General features: G+C 40.3%; 1 protein-coding gene across 3 annotated transcripts in view; it reads left to right on the forward strand.

Moving 5' to 3' along the window:
* Window positions 1-15,424, forward strand: part of pcmtd1 (protein-L-isoaspartate (D-aspartate) O-methyltransferase domain containing 1) — a 29,568-nt gene extending 14,144 nt beyond the window's left edge. For all 3 annotated transcript variants that reach the window (XM_082512133.1, XM_082512134.1, XM_082512132.1), the window contains exons 2-6: window positions 7,160-7,616; window positions 7,951-8,053; window positions 9,153-9,324; window positions 12,052-12,175; window positions 12,521-15,424. In XM_082512133.1, the coding sequence (XP_082368259.1) occupies window positions 7,310-7,616; window positions 7,951-8,053; window positions 9,153-9,324; window positions 12,052-12,175; window positions 12,521-12,894 (1,080 nt within the window). In that variant the 5' untranslated portion in view covers window positions 7,160-7,309 and the 3' untranslated portion in view covers window positions 12,895-15,424. The remainder of the gene's footprint in view (window positions 1-7,159; window positions 7,617-7,950; window positions 8,054-9,152; window positions 9,325-12,051; window positions 12,176-12,520) is intronic.
* The last annotated feature ends 1,797 nt before the right edge of the window (window positions 15,425-17,221 follow it).

Consider the following 17,221-nt stretch of genomic DNA (forward strand, 5'->3'; position numbering starts at 1 on the left):
ATCAATGTTTCCACTATCGATGCGTAGCCCCTTTTACGACACCCAGTGATGTCACATTACTGCGTCCAGCTGTACTAATCGTCAACAGCAGGTGTGTTCGGGGAACCGGATTAGCGAGCTCACGGTTAGCGCGATGGTTTGGTCTTGGATGTGTCATTTGATCTTGGATGTAGTGAGCGACGTACGAAGAACGGACCCCAGGTGGCCAGAAGGGGACAGGGGGGGGATGTCTCCCCTGCACCCTGGTGACACACCCACACCCCAAGGCCCTACCTGTGTGGGTGGGTGTGGTGGAGCGGGAAGAGGGAGGTAGCCGGGGATGGGGAGGAAAAGAAGGGAGGGGAGGATGCCCCTCCCTAGGGCCAGCTCCCCCGCTGACCCCAGTAGGCACCCCCGTCCTCTGGTACCCACCAAGGCAAGGGAGCCCAGGCCCATCCAGACCGGGGCCTACGGCAGCAGCACTGCCAAGCCCCACAGGACCTGGGGCAGCCCACCCTACCCCACCGCAGAGGAAACTGTACCCACCCCAACATTCAATCATCTCCCAGACTACACAAGACAACAGACATCCAGGTTAAGTTTATTCTCCACCTCTCCTATGTCTCTCCCCCACCTGCAGAGTGGACTCCTGCAAGGATGGAACAACCTCCCTGCCAGTTGAAGAGCCCCCCAGTTAAGCCGATGCACAAGAGGCCCCCTGTGCCAGGGCTGAGCCCCTGTGCACCCACCCGCCCACAACCTCGGTGCCACACCGACGAGGACCGAAGCCCCCAAGGCCCAGCCAGAGCCCCAGCACGGAGGCGAAGCACCCCCGAACCCCAAACCCCCACGCCTGCCCCGGATCCACTCAGGAACACAACCCCCGGGTTAAGCCCTCCAGGGATAACGTCTCTAGGGGTCCTCCAGGCGCCCTAAGCCCGTCCCAACTCCACATCAACCACAATAGCTAAGGCGGGACCAAACCACGACCCCCTACCCCCGCTAGGTGATGGAGCCGATCAAAGGAGCCCAGAGGGATTGATCTAATGTGGTGGCAGAGGCTATATCGAGACTAATGTGATCTATTAGATGGTTTCTATATTGGCTAGAATTAAGATTATTTTTTATTTTTCCAGTTCATGAGGACCGTTTTCTTGGCGATGCATAGGGCAGTAAAAACCATGTGGACTGTATTAGTTTCTGTAGTGACATCATCCAATTTTCCTGTGCCATTGTGTTCAATATAGTTGTTGATACAGTCATAAAAACAGACAGCAGTACTGTGTTCCAGGCTGATGGACCATCAAAAAGTCTGTGTTCGGGGTCCTGACCAGTGGTAAAGCTGCCTGTTGATGTTATTGCAATTAAGGTTTAAGCTCCACTGACCTGGAAAAAAATTAAAAAAGAAATATCTTGAAACAAAAGTAGAAAAACATCATTTCAGAGTATAATAGGAGCAGTTACAAAACCAGGTGTATTCCAAACCAACAATGGTAAATGCTGATAGTTCGACAACAGCAAGTTGCAGTCATAGTTATCTATTGATTACATTCTTATGTTTGAGTAAAAATCTATAGATTTCCAGAAAATATCCTTGAATATCTTGTATTTTTTTTTTGCTCTCAAACTGCTATTTTAAATGTGTTGTTTAGGAAACTGTTTAATGGATTTCAAAGGCAACATACAAATAACTTCATTTTAACTTCTTTTTTTCATCTAGCACCAAACTGAGATAAAGTAATTCCTACTTGAGTAAAAACATTGCTTTGATTTTGACCCAGAAATTCACTCTTGTCGTGGGACTGTGTGACTCCTAATCATAAGTACACAAAGACGGCAGGGGCAAAAATTAGAGGATTCAAGTAAAAATAGCTGGTGGATTTTAAAAAATATATATTAATAAATCTGAGCGGGTTCGCACGAACGAAGAGTCGGCCCCTGTTGTTAGTCTGGTACAACACACACCTTTACTGTCATGTCCTCTCGCTGTTTGTGGCTAATTAACACAGAATCCCGTGGTGAAATTTAGACACGTAACAAAAGCACTTTTTATTTGATTGCTACCACCACTAGCCTGATGGTGGAGCCATAGGAAAAGCCTCTCCATGACCTGCATGTGCGTGGGTTGTATATTGGTCAGCAGGTCGTCATGGTGAGCAGCACACTGGACTCCAGGATCTTAGTTTGTCATGCAAATAAAAGATTAAATCTTAAAGAGCGATTACCATTTGCACCATTTAGTGTAGAAATGCTTAGATCTGGCCTTTTCAGTACAACACGAACAGGCTCAAATCAAAAGTAATCCTAAATGAAAATTCTCTCACCATCATTGCAGCTTCTCATGGGACTTGTGCAGATCTTGCAATGAAATGTATTTACTGTATCGTTAGGTAAACTTCACATGAACTAAGCAGATACAGACATGGATATGACACAATTAGGTTGAATCTTATTGGGTGCACTCTTTAAAATGGAAAGGTCCTGACATTGGAGTGCATTGGTGGTCTGCAGGTCAGAAATATCATAAGAGAGATGTGGCAAATTAAACAATCCTGGCATTAAATCTAGGGGAGACATGACAATGATGGTGGTAGAAGTGCAATTTCCCAGCGGGGGAAAAAGATTTTTATTGCCTTTTTATTTTGGGGAAAAATTGACTGATTTTATACGTGTAGTTCTGTATTGGAGACCACTGAAATTAAGTGCATCTTGCTTCCAGGAGGACTTTGTGCAGATGCTACGAAGCAAACCTCCATTTACATGCTGTAGTTATGTCTGACCTGGAGTCAAGTATGTTGAATGACCAGTAACGTAAGAGATCAGCTCATGCCACAGGGAAGATGGTAGTCATCCTATAGTGAAGTGAAACTCAGTGGAAAGACTGTAAACTGTTCACTGTAGCCATTTTAATGTGGGGTTTTTTTTTTCTTCTTCCTTGCACTTCCACTGTTGCTTTTTTTCCTCCTGTTCAAGCCAACTTTGTAAACTAATCAGCATTCAACCTATGCACAGCATCATTACTGTTGGGCAACGTGCTGTTAGCTTTGTGGAGGGCTGCATGCAAGTCCAGCCTCTGCCTTTGGTTGAATTCCAAAAATCTCTCTCTGCAGAGCAAAACAGACATCAACATTGTACTAATAATTACTTACATTAATTATTACATAAACACACAAAACGGGGCAGTAGACGTTTGATCCTAACTTTTTCTGCTGCAGTAAAATTGAGACACAACTATCATAAATTTGCCTCAAGAAACTTAAATTAAAACAAAAGTTGAATCATGAATGTCCTCATCTGTCACCAGTACAAATGAAGTACTCGAATACAGCTTCTTATGCAGGTTTAAAGTCCAGCTTTACAAGGTAAATAATTATGTAGTTACATAGTGACCTTGAAGTTGGACTGCATTGTTGTCGAATTTCCCAGAGGAACCCACCCGAGGGATTAATAAAGTTCTATCTTATCTTATCTTTTATGTCCAACTTTAGGAGCTGGTAGAAATTCAGTAAACGGGTAATAGAATTAACTTCACTATGAGTGTCAGCGAGCCTTAACATTATAGGTATCATAAAAGTAGACTTTATAGGTGAACAGCTTTAAGTCCTCCTATTGAACCTTGTATTTATTTTCATTGCTTGAATCCTAGCTTTACAGCATCAGAATGACTCCGGCCTGCTCTTTATAGCACAATTGAGACTAGTTTCTGTACCTTTCTTACAAGATTTACCGATTAGTTTTCTGCAAATACAAATTCTGTTGGAAAAGTGCCGCGGTATTAAGCCACAGGCACATAGGCATTTAGTTTCTTGTTTTTTGCCAACAAGGCTGTAAATTGTCTGAGTTTACACACTAAATGCTATTAACCATCGGGATTATCAGTTTACCTCACATTGTCTGCTGATCGGTCGAGTGCTTGTGCTGGTGCACTGCCTAAACAGGCCTGTCGTATTTGGTTGCAGCTCCAGAGCTGATCCTGTGTTGCTGGAGGATCTGTTACACGTTCAGTGAGGTGTTTATAACCGGGTCAAGCAGACACTCATGACCTGATACGCTGACGCACTTTCAGTTTGTGGGGGGCCCAACTCGGGACGTCATGTGTGTGTTTACCAGTGAATACTTGTTACAAAGAGGTATTTTTCTTTGCTTAAAATAAGCTTATTGCCTGGCTGGTCTTTCTTGATTTGTCTTTAAAGGACTTTGTTAATAATCAGAGGTTTGAGTGTACAGCAGTGCCCAAAAGCACTTTTCTTGAATACCTCCACTGACCCATTTTTCTGGATTTTCTTTCAATGCTTACAGAGTGAAAAGGAGGATTAAAAAAAAAAAATACACCGCTGTGCATCAAGTGATGGTGAGCGAATCAATGGTTCCTTTTTTGCCAATGGAAAATTACCTTACTAGGCCTCCCACTACAAAGTCACCTCTGAATTTAATCTTTATTAGCTGAGTCAGATGTGGAGATGCTGAGGAGGCAGAGAAGGAATTCAGAACCTGTCTCCGTCGGCTGCATCACAGGGTGCGAAGGGTTTGATATTTTTTGTCATCAAAGCATTTATAAAATGATGAGAAACTGGCACATGTCAGGAGTTTTCTCTTTACAGCTACTGTGCTGTATTACATAGGAAATCCATCAGGTCATTATTTGTAATGTAAGCACCAAAACAGCAGTTCATATTTCAGCTGAAGCTCAGCCTTAAATGGCAGGTTTCACAGCTGTTTGACATCTTTCCTTCCTTATTCCTTTTTTTGACACCTCATCTTTAGTCTGAGCTTAGTTGTAAGAAGTTCAAATAAACAGCAGTTTTATTTGTGTAATTGTGTTAAGTGGCCAGAAGCAGCTTAAGTATCTGGTCAATCAACAGTAATAAAATATTTAAAGAAATTAAAATTAGAGCTGTGTTTTTTTTTTGTTTTTTTGTTTTTTTGTTTTTTTGTTTTTTTTTTTTGTCTTTCTTTCTAAAGGGAAAACACTCCCACTTAATTTGATTCAAACTTGAGATACAAATATTTAAAACTATTGACTCTTTGTGTTTGATATGCTGGTCCTGTTGTGTCTTCACAAACTTCTTGAAACACTTTTGTTTTGCTTAATTATTTGACTTTTACCTTTTTCGTTGGCATAGAATCTCAGTCGTCTTGGCTAATGCTGATTGTAACCTGCTCGATGGTGACTGGGTGATGCATTTTAGGGCAGGGCAAAGATGCACCTGTACAAAAGATTTAGAAGACAAAAAATCCCTCCATAATATAACTGAAAATAAAAGTGGATCATAGGCAACATAACTGTATTATGTGCACATTCTTGCTTACAACTAAAATATTTTTATAGCCCGACTGATAGGCCGATATTATCAGTCGATATTGGCTATTTGTTTGTGATTTATCTACATAGAAATTTAAGTAAGTTTAAGTAAAGATATGACAGGATTTGATGCTGTGTAGAGGGCGCATGCACAACCTCTTGATCCAAGCAAAGTCAGGGAGAACAAGTGAATGAATAACTCCACACACGTTTAAAATTGTATATTGGTTGAGCTCTAAATGGCTATGTTTACAATGTCTGTCTTTGTAGATATCCATCCATTCTTGTTTGTTTATCCTTGTTAGGGTCACCGGGGGCTGGAGCCTATCCCAGCTACCATAGGGTGAGAGATGGGGTACACCCTCGACAGATCGCCAACCTGATGCAGGGCTAACACAAAGAGACAGACAACCATTTGCACTCACATTCACACTTATGGGCAATTTAGATTCTCCAACTAACCTAACTACTAACTGCATGTCTCTGAACTGTGGGAAGAAGCTGGAAGCCTTTGTAGATATCTCTTATCATAATCTATCATAAACAAACCTGTAATTTAATTAGCATCAGGCTAGTCTTTGGGCTTTGACATTTTGGTGATGTACAAACTGATAACTCTCACATTGCAGATTTTGCTGGAATGGTTGCATTAGGGAAGTTGTGTTTGGTTTTTTTTCTTTGAGATTTCTCAGCGTGCAGGCTTGTACAGCCAGTGCTGAGGATCAGGAAGTCTTGCACAAGATTTGGATATTATTTTTGGCTTGGGAAGGAAAAAAACCTCAAACTGTTGTGTTTTCTCATAGGGCTTTGGAGTTGACGTCACGCCGCAATGTATTGTGGGAGCGCGGCACCATTTTCGGGGTCTACGAATCAAAACAAACACACTGTGTTGGAACGACGATTACACGATGCTTAAAAGCAGCTCAAAAGAGAATGGACTGTATAGAGACCGATTGCGTCCAGAGGCGAAGCAGCGGTACTTGCAGAAAATAGCGTGCATCGGAAATGTGGACCCGTATGAAATACGGCTGTTTTAATGCTGTTTCTAGAAACTTTCATATGTGCTGTGATGGAAGCTTGTGTCCATCTTGCCCTCCTCTAATGTCAGCTTTCTGTTACATCACTCCACATCTGCCCTGTGGACATAACAGACTGCATAGTAGAATATGACATGACATTGGGGGCACAGAGTCTCAGCTGCAAATGCCTCGCAGCAGGTTTTTATTGTGAAAATATCTGAAAGTCAAAGGATCCAATGTGATTCTGAAAATATTGGTGATTATTTTTACTATTGATTTACTGGCAATTCTTTCTGTCCAGCACATTTTTGCAGGGCTCTAACAGTTTATAAATAGCATTTAAAACCTTAAATGATGAACTGTTGGCATTTGTCTTTTGGCAACAGCGAGCCATGTGTTATTCCACAGCCTCTGTAACAAAATTTAATTTAGGGTCACTAACTGTATTTGTGCTGTGACATGACTGATATGTGTTGGGGAAAAGGGTCTACATACATTAGATAAAGCATAAACCACCAGTAGAGGGGAAGCCTGCTTGTCACTGTACTACTGGATTTGTTTCATCATTACAGCTTGATGGCCATTCTTTCACAAAGGCACTGCAGATTTAATACTTTGTAAATCTGTTTCATCCTGAAGGGATACTTAAAAAAATGGTAGTAAAATACATGTTTCATTCTTTTAGTCCCTTTCTCTCACTCATCAATTTTTCATCATAAGACAATCCCAGTTGTGGATTAATAAAACTGTTTTTATCAGCACTTTAAATCTGCACTTCACTTGTAGATTTAACCAGACACTGCTCCCTCACAGGCGTTAATGTCATAGTGTGTTCATCTCACTTTTTTGTGTTTCTCAGGTCACTTGCTGCCTGGACATGAACTCTGTCTGAACTGACACACGAGGAGCCACAGCGGCAGCACAGCCGTTCATCTCCATGCACCTCTGAGGACGAAACAGTCATCCTGAATACGAGTTCGCCCCTTAGGGTTCCTCTGCTCTTTTCACCATGGGGGGAGCTGTGAGCGCCGGAGAGGACAATGACGACCTAATTGATAACCTGAAGGAGGCTCAGTATATCCGCACAGAAAAAGTCGAGCAGGCTTTTCGGGCCATAGACCGCGGTGACTACTATTTGGACGGCTATCGGGACAATGCCTACAAAGATTTGGCCTGGAAGCACGGTAACATACACCTGTCTGCTCCGTGTATATACTCCGAGGTGATGGAGGCACTGAAACTGCAGCCGGGACTTTCTTTCCTTAATCTGGGCAGTGGAACCGGCTACCTGAGCACAATGGTTGGCCTCATCATAGGTAATCTTGGCTTACCCTTATTGTGGGAGGTGTTTAGATGTTCTCTAAAGTCTACATGGACAAATTTAGAGGAAATGATTAAGTAACTTCAATAAATGACATCACTGATGCTACTGAATATGGTCTTCATCGATCAATTGGTTTATAATACGTTCCCCAAAAATAGCACTAAAAACCTAATAAATGTCAGATAAGCAGTGTATATTTGCATATGTTCAGATTTGAGAAGCAGAAATCAGCAAGAATTGGGCTTTTTTTTTTTTTTTTTTTTTTTTTTGCTTAACAGAGGCCATGAATTAATATGCCACATTTTTGTCCCCCCCCTCCCCCTTAGGGCCATTTGGTGTAAACCATGGAGTTGAGCTCCACAAAGATGTCGTTGAATATGCCAGAGAGAAACTGGATGACTTCATAAAGAATAGCGACAGCTTTGATAAGTGAGTATATGCTTATGTTTTTTTAAGCTCACTTTCTGACTACACATTCACCTGAATCGCTGGTGGTTGCCTGGTGAACGGCTCTCGGCAGGAAACCGCTATGCACATGACCGCCTGTAAAACGACGAGTAAGTGTTCAGGCAGTTTTTAGGCTGACGTTAGCCCTGCACCCAAAAAGCAGCCTTCTCATTCATTTAAACGAAGCCAGTGAGTCAGTGCAGCGGGGTGCCAAAAAAAAGGACTCCAGCAAAACAAGTCATTTGGCACAAAAAAAAAAGTTGAACCAAGCTCAACTTTTGCTGCAAAGCATTGTCCTTGGCAAGGTGCCGCACTGGTTCCTCTCAGTATGCAAGTGCTCATCCCTGGTAGATTTCTGCCTTACTGAAATACGGAATTTCTGTTTGTGATGCACCAATTTATCTGTCAAACATCAGAGTTGGCCAATTTAGTCTTATTGACTGCTGCTTGCAAAAAAGATTGAATACATTTATGCTTATTCAAAGATGGTAAGTTGAGGCACTAAAAGAGTCATGCAGTTATTTTGGTTTTTGGTGTGTGGGGGGGTTATAGTGCAGACTTCTTTGATCTTTTTTTTTCTTACAGAAAAAAAGATTTTAAAAAACCCAAGTTTTATTCATTGCACATAATTTACTTATAATAGTTGTGGCTTTTCACAGTTTTTGAATGCTGTGTGTGACTTTTACAAAGTGCTCTGCTCTGTTGTGGTATCTCATAAGCCTTTAAATGCATTAATCTGTTACTAATTGTCACACCGGTGCAATAAATGGGTTAGCTGTGCTAACCACCTGCTGGCTCCAGCTGCATATTTATCATAAAGACATGAGAGTGAGAGTCAATCCTCTTATCTAACGCCCTGCCAAAAAAAAAAAAGCTAATAAATGTATCCCCCAAAACATAAAGTGTCCTCTTGAAAAAGAAGTAGCTGTTACTGAATAGGAGGCACTAGTGACCGTTTGCCGTCTTAAATAAGTAATCTCTCATGTATATTTCTGCCACAATCTACAAATGTGATGGGCTTTGCAAAAAAACCCCAAAAACATGATTTTATTCCTTACCTGTCTGATTATTTCTTTCACAGGTTTGAGTTCTGTGAACCTGTCTTTGTGGTGGGGAATTGCCTTGAAATCTCCACAGACAGCCACCAGTACGATCGCATTTATTGTGGCGCTGGAGTGCAAAAGGACCATGAAAATTACATGAAAGTACTGCTCAAAATTGGAGGCATTCTGGTGATGCCTATAGAGGATCAGGTAAGTGCTGCAAGTCACCGGACTGATACGAAATCAACACATTGTGATTGCTGCTCAAAATGCTAACGCACAAGGGAAAACAAGGGAAAATGGCTTTGACCTAGTAGGCTTAGTTATGAAACTTTCCCATGCATTATTGAGCCGCGGCTGCACCTGGATTTAAGCAGCCGTGTACAGAGTACACACAGTGCTGTATAAATAAATGTTTTATTTAAAAAGTACGACAGGTGAGTGTGGACAGTCTGCAGGGCATGTGAGAGGGCACTGAGGATATTTCGGGATGTTGGTGGGGAAACGGTTGACAGCAACCTTTTCCAGTAAGAAGTTTAAAGATTGTGACGGATTCATGGTCAGTGCGTTTGGGCCATAAAAGGAACTGAAGTAAAGCGAAGCTTGGACTTGATAAGATATCGTGACCCAAGGGTTGAATGTTTTATGTTAGTAGTTATACAGGATGGCACTCTGAAGTCAGACCATAGAGGGAAAACATGCTTAAAGGAAATCAATCAGATTTTATACTTTTTTTTTTTTTTTTTTAAATAAAGTAAAAAGGGAGGGGAGAGGGGAGCAGCAAAGTTATTAATCATGGCAGAGAAAATAATTAACACAATTCTGATCTAACAGCTTGAAAGCACTAAAGCCCCAGATTTACCCAGGCCATGTTCACACTGATGTGGATAATTTTCAAAATGCATCTTTTTTCCTCTGTTGTGGCCTTTCATCAGCACCAAGCTGACATCCCCCATCTCCATCTCCTCTGGAGCTTTTTGAAATTACTCCCCAGAGTGGACAAATATGAAACACCCATTCAGTAACCGGAAAGGCGGTGTGGAGCTTTCTGAAAATGACACCCTTCAGCACTGTTCAGATATTATGCTGTGCGGAAGCAGCATTGAGAAACTTTATTATCTGTATCCATCCACCCCCCACTCATTTTATACATTGACACAAGGAAGTGAATTTTATGGATGTCCAAAGCAAACCATAAAAATCTTCATGCGTTCATTTGGGAATTACTGTTAGACTTGGAAAAATGTCAGAGTAAAGCCAAAGACTGCTCGGTTATGGCAAAAATACAGACATTGGGAAAATTGTGGATTTATTATGCTATCATAAAGAAGATGGTTGTCTTAAGCACACAGAGACTTTGCAGTATGTCTGTGCCCCTTACAGATGGCTATGAATGGATGGACTTCACAGCCTCTTCTTTATCAGCCCCCCTCCAAGCCTCATCACACCTCCCCCTGCGAAGTTCTAACAGTGCACACTGAGTCAGCAACTTCAAATGACTTTAAACGTGTTTTGAGAACTGTCACAGTGCAGACTCGTTATGACCCGAGCCAACATAATGGGTGATTGATGTCTCATGTAATCATTTATATCTCTTGGATTAATCTTCTGTCTTTTCATATTGATATGTCATGAAGCAAAAGGACAAAGACTTTAAGGCTTTTAGCTTTTCAGATGCAAAATGTTACTGTTTCAATTTTATCTTTCACATTAGAACCCGGCTGATTTATCAGCAGGTCGATGTTATCGGATGATGTCAGCTATGTGCTGCTACAGCACTTACAGTAGCCAATACATAAAATTTGGAAAAGTGTCAGGAGAAACTGTTCAACCAGTTTTGACATTGAATAGTTTGTCCACTAGAGGGCACGCCGCAACTTTCCTGTTGGCAGTACTTGTTTGGAACAAGCAGCTGAACCTAGCAGAGTCGTCAGATCGTAATCAAGTAAATATGTTAGCGAAATCTGTTTGTGTGTCATGTGTCTGCAAGAAGGTAGAAAGTAAGTATAGGCTTATACATCGGATTTTAAATTGACAAATATTGGTATCGGCCAGATTCTAGTAAGAGCAGCAGTGGAGTGCTTGCATTGTGGCAGGCTGTATATTGCTGCTTCTTTTCTCTACTTAACTCTTCTTTTGCAAAAGAGATCTGATTAAAATAATTAATTAATAATTAAGAATTGAATTTTCTGTGTGTTAAATGTCTTTTTTCAGGAGTTTAAATGCACCAGATTAGCGGTTGCTTTTAAATAGCCAAACAATTTTATGCAATGCTCAGACATTTTTGAGTCTTTGCTGGAAGCTAATTGTATTTGGAAACTTTCATGTTAAATTTTTTCTTCTGTTTATTTAAAAAAAAAAAAAGTATGGCAATGAAGTTTAACCCACAATGTAAGTCCATTAATAGCTCATTGGAAATAAATGCTAAAAGTCATAAAACTAAATGATGTTTCTGGCTTGAATACACTGGGTAAAGGTGAGAAAGAACGAGGAGCACAGACAGAAGTCGTCTCCTTGGTCCTCTGATTTTTATTCAGCGCCTGCAGGTTATAGCCGCTAGAGAAAGAGATTTGGGGCAGGGATGTCTAAGCCTGCAGCTAAGTTTACAAGAATAAGCCAAATTTGGAAGGTATATGCAAAATGAAGCTACCTTTAGCTTGTCTGTTCAATTCAAATGAGCCTAACAAGCATGCTGTGGTTGTGTAAGACTTGGCGCGTGTGGATGGAAGCAGTTAGAAGGATGACTTTTCCCCATGGTGGTGTGATAGAGGCCTCTTATTGGATTGGGATTTATTACACCCACAGTAACAGGTGTACATGTCGACTCGAGTAAAAGTCATCTTTTGATTCACCTGAGTCCAATGTTTCCACTCCTTGCTAAATATGAAGCATTTGATGTTTTTCAGTGTAAAGTTCAGTTTTTGTCTCTTTATACAGCTGACCCAGATAACCAGGACTGGCCAGAGCACGTGGGAAAGCAAAAACATCTTGGCGGTGTCCTTTGCCCCCTTGGTCCAGCAGAGCAGAGCTGATGGAGAGAAGCCCGACACTGTCCATCTGCGTAAGTTCCCACGCCTCATCAAACAAACAAAAAAAAAAAAAACCCTCCCAGTTTTTGTGTTTCATTATCTCTAACTCATCTTGAAATGCAAAGCAGGCAATATTTTAAATTCAACGCGTGATGTGTCGAGTCCTGTAGCGATATTGGCTTTGACATATGAAGCTCGCCCCGAGGCCGCTTCCTAGACCCAGTTATTCCTCTCCTTGAAATACCGAGACACTTTTCTCTTTCACGTCCTCGCTCGTTTATGCTGACCTAGTTGAAGGACTGGTGCGGCTGTATGGATTATTCTTATTTGTGTGGCGCACCGCCCTGAAGCACCGTGTCATCTCTCTTTGTCCTCAGCCCCAGTGACTGTCCGCAGCCTTCAGGATCTCTCTCGGATCTACATACGCCGCACTCTCCGAAACCTGGCCAACGAGGACAGCCAGGGAAAGGGGACGACGCAGAGAGTCCCCCAGAAGCGCAAACGCAGGCGCTGTCGCAGGCGACGCATCAACACTTACGTTTTTGTAGGCAACCAGCTGATCCCGCGGATGGTGGAGAGCGAAGAGGAGGAGCACACCGAGGAAGAGCACAAAGAGGTGGAGGAAGAGGAGGACAGAGACATTGGCGACATTGAAATCCTCAAGCAAGTGAACGTGTTGAGAGACCAAATAATGGCTTTACCGCTGCCTGAGTCACTGAAGGCATATTTGCTGTATTACAGAGAGAAATGACTTATTCACTTGATATCCCTTCTTAATGGGTGCAGCGAAATGCTGAAATGCTTTTCTTCATCTTTTCTCAGTACAAATGTAGCATTATTTCCACTTAATCTTGATGGCAAAACTGTAACGGAAAGAGACGTCACAGATAATATTGGATAATAATGTTATGATTGTCCTGAGTGTTAATTTTTTTCGTTGACATGTTTGTTTGTTTGTTTTTCTTTTGGTTTATAAATGGAAAAAAATATAAAGTAAATGAAAATAGTTTCAAAAATCAATTTTGGGATTCAGATTTTATCGCAATGTCAGAATTTCTGCAGAAATGTGCAGATTAAAAATTGTATTAAAAAAGAGTTCTTACTATATTTGTTAAAATACGATCATGCTAAGTTGAAGACTTTTATTGCACCTTTTTTAGAAGCTTTAACTTACTTTCAGTGTGTGATGATTTAATGATACTGAGAGGAGACACTGAAAGGCAAATAAAGCCACTTTCTCCCATTTTTTTTTTTCTTTTTCTTTTTTTTTTTTTTTTGTTAAAGAGAGTTAAAGAGTAAGATGTTCGATAAGCCCGAATGGGGCACGTATGTCATTACTCTTCTTGGTATTTCATTTCAGGTTAATGTGTTTTATAACTTCCTATTACAAGAGTTCACTGAAAGACCAGAGTGGTTCATAATTTTTTCTACAGGGCACCTTTTAATGAAACTTTTTCTACAGGGTGCTGACATTCTTGTTTCCTCACTACTACCTGATCTGATTGGCTGTCGCGGGCCTCCTTCTCTCTTTTTATTTTGCCCTGTTCTGGATTCTTATAATATAATATAATGATGTAATTCTTAGTATTTGAATAAACCACATCAGAGGTTTAAAATAAGGGTGACATGGATACGATGGTGATTTAAATATTCACCTAATTTCGAGGGGAACTGGTGAAGGCATGATGTTCATCCATAATGAATACATGCATGAATATATTGTATATGGGTGTTCCTGACTTTGCTCCTTGTGATTGGTCACTGGAGGTGATGTCCCAAGTGATCAAACTTTGAAATGTTTCTTTACAAATGACAACAAAAAAGGTTTCAAGATGGTGAACCAGATTGATGGCCTTGACACAAATCTCGAATTCTGTATAGTACTTTTCTTTTTTTCTTTTTTCTTTTTTTAAACAAAATCAACGACAATGCAAAATCTGACGCCTTTTGTATCACGGACAACAAAGCACCTTAATCTGCAGTCCTCAAGACAGAGAAAAAAGGAAAAAAAATAAAAATAAAAAGATGACTTTTTTTGGGCTTCATTTGTATTGTGGACTGGACTTAATGTAATGTAAATCCTCTTTAAGTACAATTTGCTTGCAGAACCTTCCTGATAGTGATGACTTTTAAGTGCCAACATCCCTCGCCCCATCACATTAGGACTTCTGTGAGTTTTCCAGCACAGTAAATTTCCCCCATAAAGGATGATATATTTCTACAAAAACATTCCACAGTGAAAAAAACAAAAAACAAAGAAAAAAACCAACAAAAAAAAAAAAACAAAGAAGAAAAAAAAGGGGGGAAAACCCTAAAAACAAAACGGCACATCACTGATCCGACAGGTCACCGTTTTTCTTCACGCTTTACCATCACAGCATTTGGAAAGTTCCTTCATCTTACTTTGAATGCATAAATTTAGTATTCCAAAAGCTGAGTTGAATGTTGTTGATATTAATTCTATTCAATATTAAAGTGATATATCTATATATGTATTGTTATCATATGATTCTGCATACAGTTGAATTAAGTTGCAGTTGATTTGTTGTAGCGCCCTCTTGCTGTACTGTATCTTGACACTGGGAACTCTGTAGATCAAATCTCCACTGCTGTCTGTTAAATAGATAAGATATATTAGTGCTGTAGGTCTTCATTTTGTTCTGGTGTAATGACGAATATTTTGTTTGAAAACGGGGCTGGTTATTCTATTTAGTAGTTTTTGTGTGTGAAGAGGTAACATTTATTTTCTGTAAGGCTTTTTTTTTTTTTTTTAATAGATTAATTCATTGCAGAGCTGTGCAAGTAAGCAATAATGGAATAATTTCTCAGCTTATAATTACCAATAACAACATAGTCCCATTTTATTTGCCTGGTATCCATTAAAATTCACATGACCAATTACAGCCATGCAACAGTTTATATACCATTATCGAAAATGTAATTGCTAATTAGCGAGCACATTAAGTATTGAAAGCAGGGGACCTACAACCTCGACTCTCAGGTCGCGCCTTGCACCAAAGTTAATGGGACTGCTGTGATTACATTTAATGTGGATGAGATTCGACTACAAAAATGGCAGCCGGTAAATACCAAGTCATAACCAATTATGTGCTCTTATATTAAGATCATTTGTTCAGAGCCAAAAGAGTTCTATTCCTGTTTTTTTGTTAGCTTTTTTTTTTCTTCAGGCATAGGTTGATTACTCATAGTGTGTGCAGTTCATTTTGAAAATGTGGTGTTTCTCCGTAACGTTTGGCACAAAAATAAAGGTCACGATCACATTATGTGTCTTCTAATCATTCTAATTACTCTGCTTTTCCAATCTTATTTATTTACCAATGATGTCTAAATGTTGTCTGTTAGTTACAATTTTTTTTTTTCTCCTCGTTAGATTTCTTGCCGCTGCTCTTGTGTCACATTGTAGTTGTGGAGTGAATAATATCTGATGACCCACTGGACCATGGTATATTTAAGCTAAGTCGGCTAATGTTGGGTTTAATGGACTTTGGAAAGTTCGGTAAATTTATTGGCAGCAAATTTATGAATGTGAAATTTATGAAACTGTAAACTCTGCAATTAAAAAAAAAAGTGACATGAAAAAGATCCATCCATCCATTCTCTTCACCTTATCCTTATCAGGGACTGGAGCCTATCCCAGCTACCACAGGGCAGGGAACACTGTCGCAGGGCTAACACAGAGAGACAACCATTCACACTCACACACCTATGACCAGTTTATAATGACCTATAAACCTCCAGTTTCCAGTTAGATTTCACTGTCACATATGACTCCAGAATACTTGCAGAGCAGTTCGTGGTCATCTGAATGACTGCAAGGTGTCCAGATCCTGTGGATGCAAAACAAACACAAATAATTACCCCTTCACCAAAGTGCTTGACATGTGGTATAAAATTTGTGCTAACGTGTCGTGTTCGGTTTCTACTAAGCATGGCGCTGTGCATTATGGCCAAACATCTCTGCTTTAGTCTCACCTGTTCAAAAGAAATTGATCAGGCAAGTCATGCAGTTAGTTCAGATGTAACACTGGAAACTCAGCTTTGCTGCCATGTTCTTTTTATAGAGAAGAAGCTTTTCTCAGAGACCCTCCTAAACAAGCTATCCTTGTTTAGTGTTTTTCTATCATATGTGACTGAGGCCTTTAAAGTCTATGATGTACTAGAGCTCTTGGGTGATTTTTGCAGCTTCACTGAGCATTGTACAATCTGACCTTGGAGTGAATTTGCTGGGATTGTGGTGTTGTATTAAAACACAACTAAATGCTCCAGAGGGGCAGCACGGTGGCACAGTGGTTAGCACTGCTGCCTCCCAGCAAGAAGGTCCGCCATCTGTGTAGAGTTTGCATGTTCTCCCTGTGTTTGTGTGGGTTATCTCTGGGTACTCTGGCTTTCTCCCACATTCCAAAGATATGCAGTTAGTTGGGATAGGTTAATTGGCAACTCTAAATTGCCCATAGGTGCAAATCGTTGTCTGTCTCTATGTGTTAGCCCTGCAGCAGATTGGCGGCCTGTCCAGGGTGTATCCTGCCTCTAAGACAGCTCTAATAATATAATAATGTCTATATTTAAAATATGTGTTAATATAATGTGTTTAGCACATTATAGTTGACATTAATAGTAGAAAGTAATGTGGATTTGGCTGCCCAGTTTAATTATGCAGCATCACAGTGCTGCTTGTTAAGAAAATGTACACTTTATGAATCTGCTTTACCCAAGGATTTTTATATCTAAGTAACACTAGGCCAAAAACAGTGTGGAAAACTGTTTTGGTTAACCAAAATAAAGGAGTTTAAAGAGAAAAATGAGAAGTGTATTCCCAAGACTAAAGTATAAATATGTACAAAGTGCCCTCAGTTGTGTGTGTTTGTCCCATAATACCTGATGTAAACGTCTCAAACTTTGGGTCTGACATACACCATCTGCATTATAATAACGAAAAGCTAAAGCTAACAATGGAGCAATGTGAAAGAATAAAAACTAAAGTAAATGTGAGCTGAACTGAACTGAGAACAAAAGTTTAAAATAAACTAAAACTACTGAAAAAAAAAGTCAAGTATATA

The sequence above is a fragment of the Aulonocara stuartgranti genome, assembly GCF_965226115.1.
Source record: "Aulonocara stuartgranti genome assembly, chromosome: 18".
Classification (NCBI taxonomy): Eukaryota; Metazoa; Chordata; class Actinopteri; order Cichliformes; family Cichlidae; genus Aulonocara; species Aulonocara stuartgranti.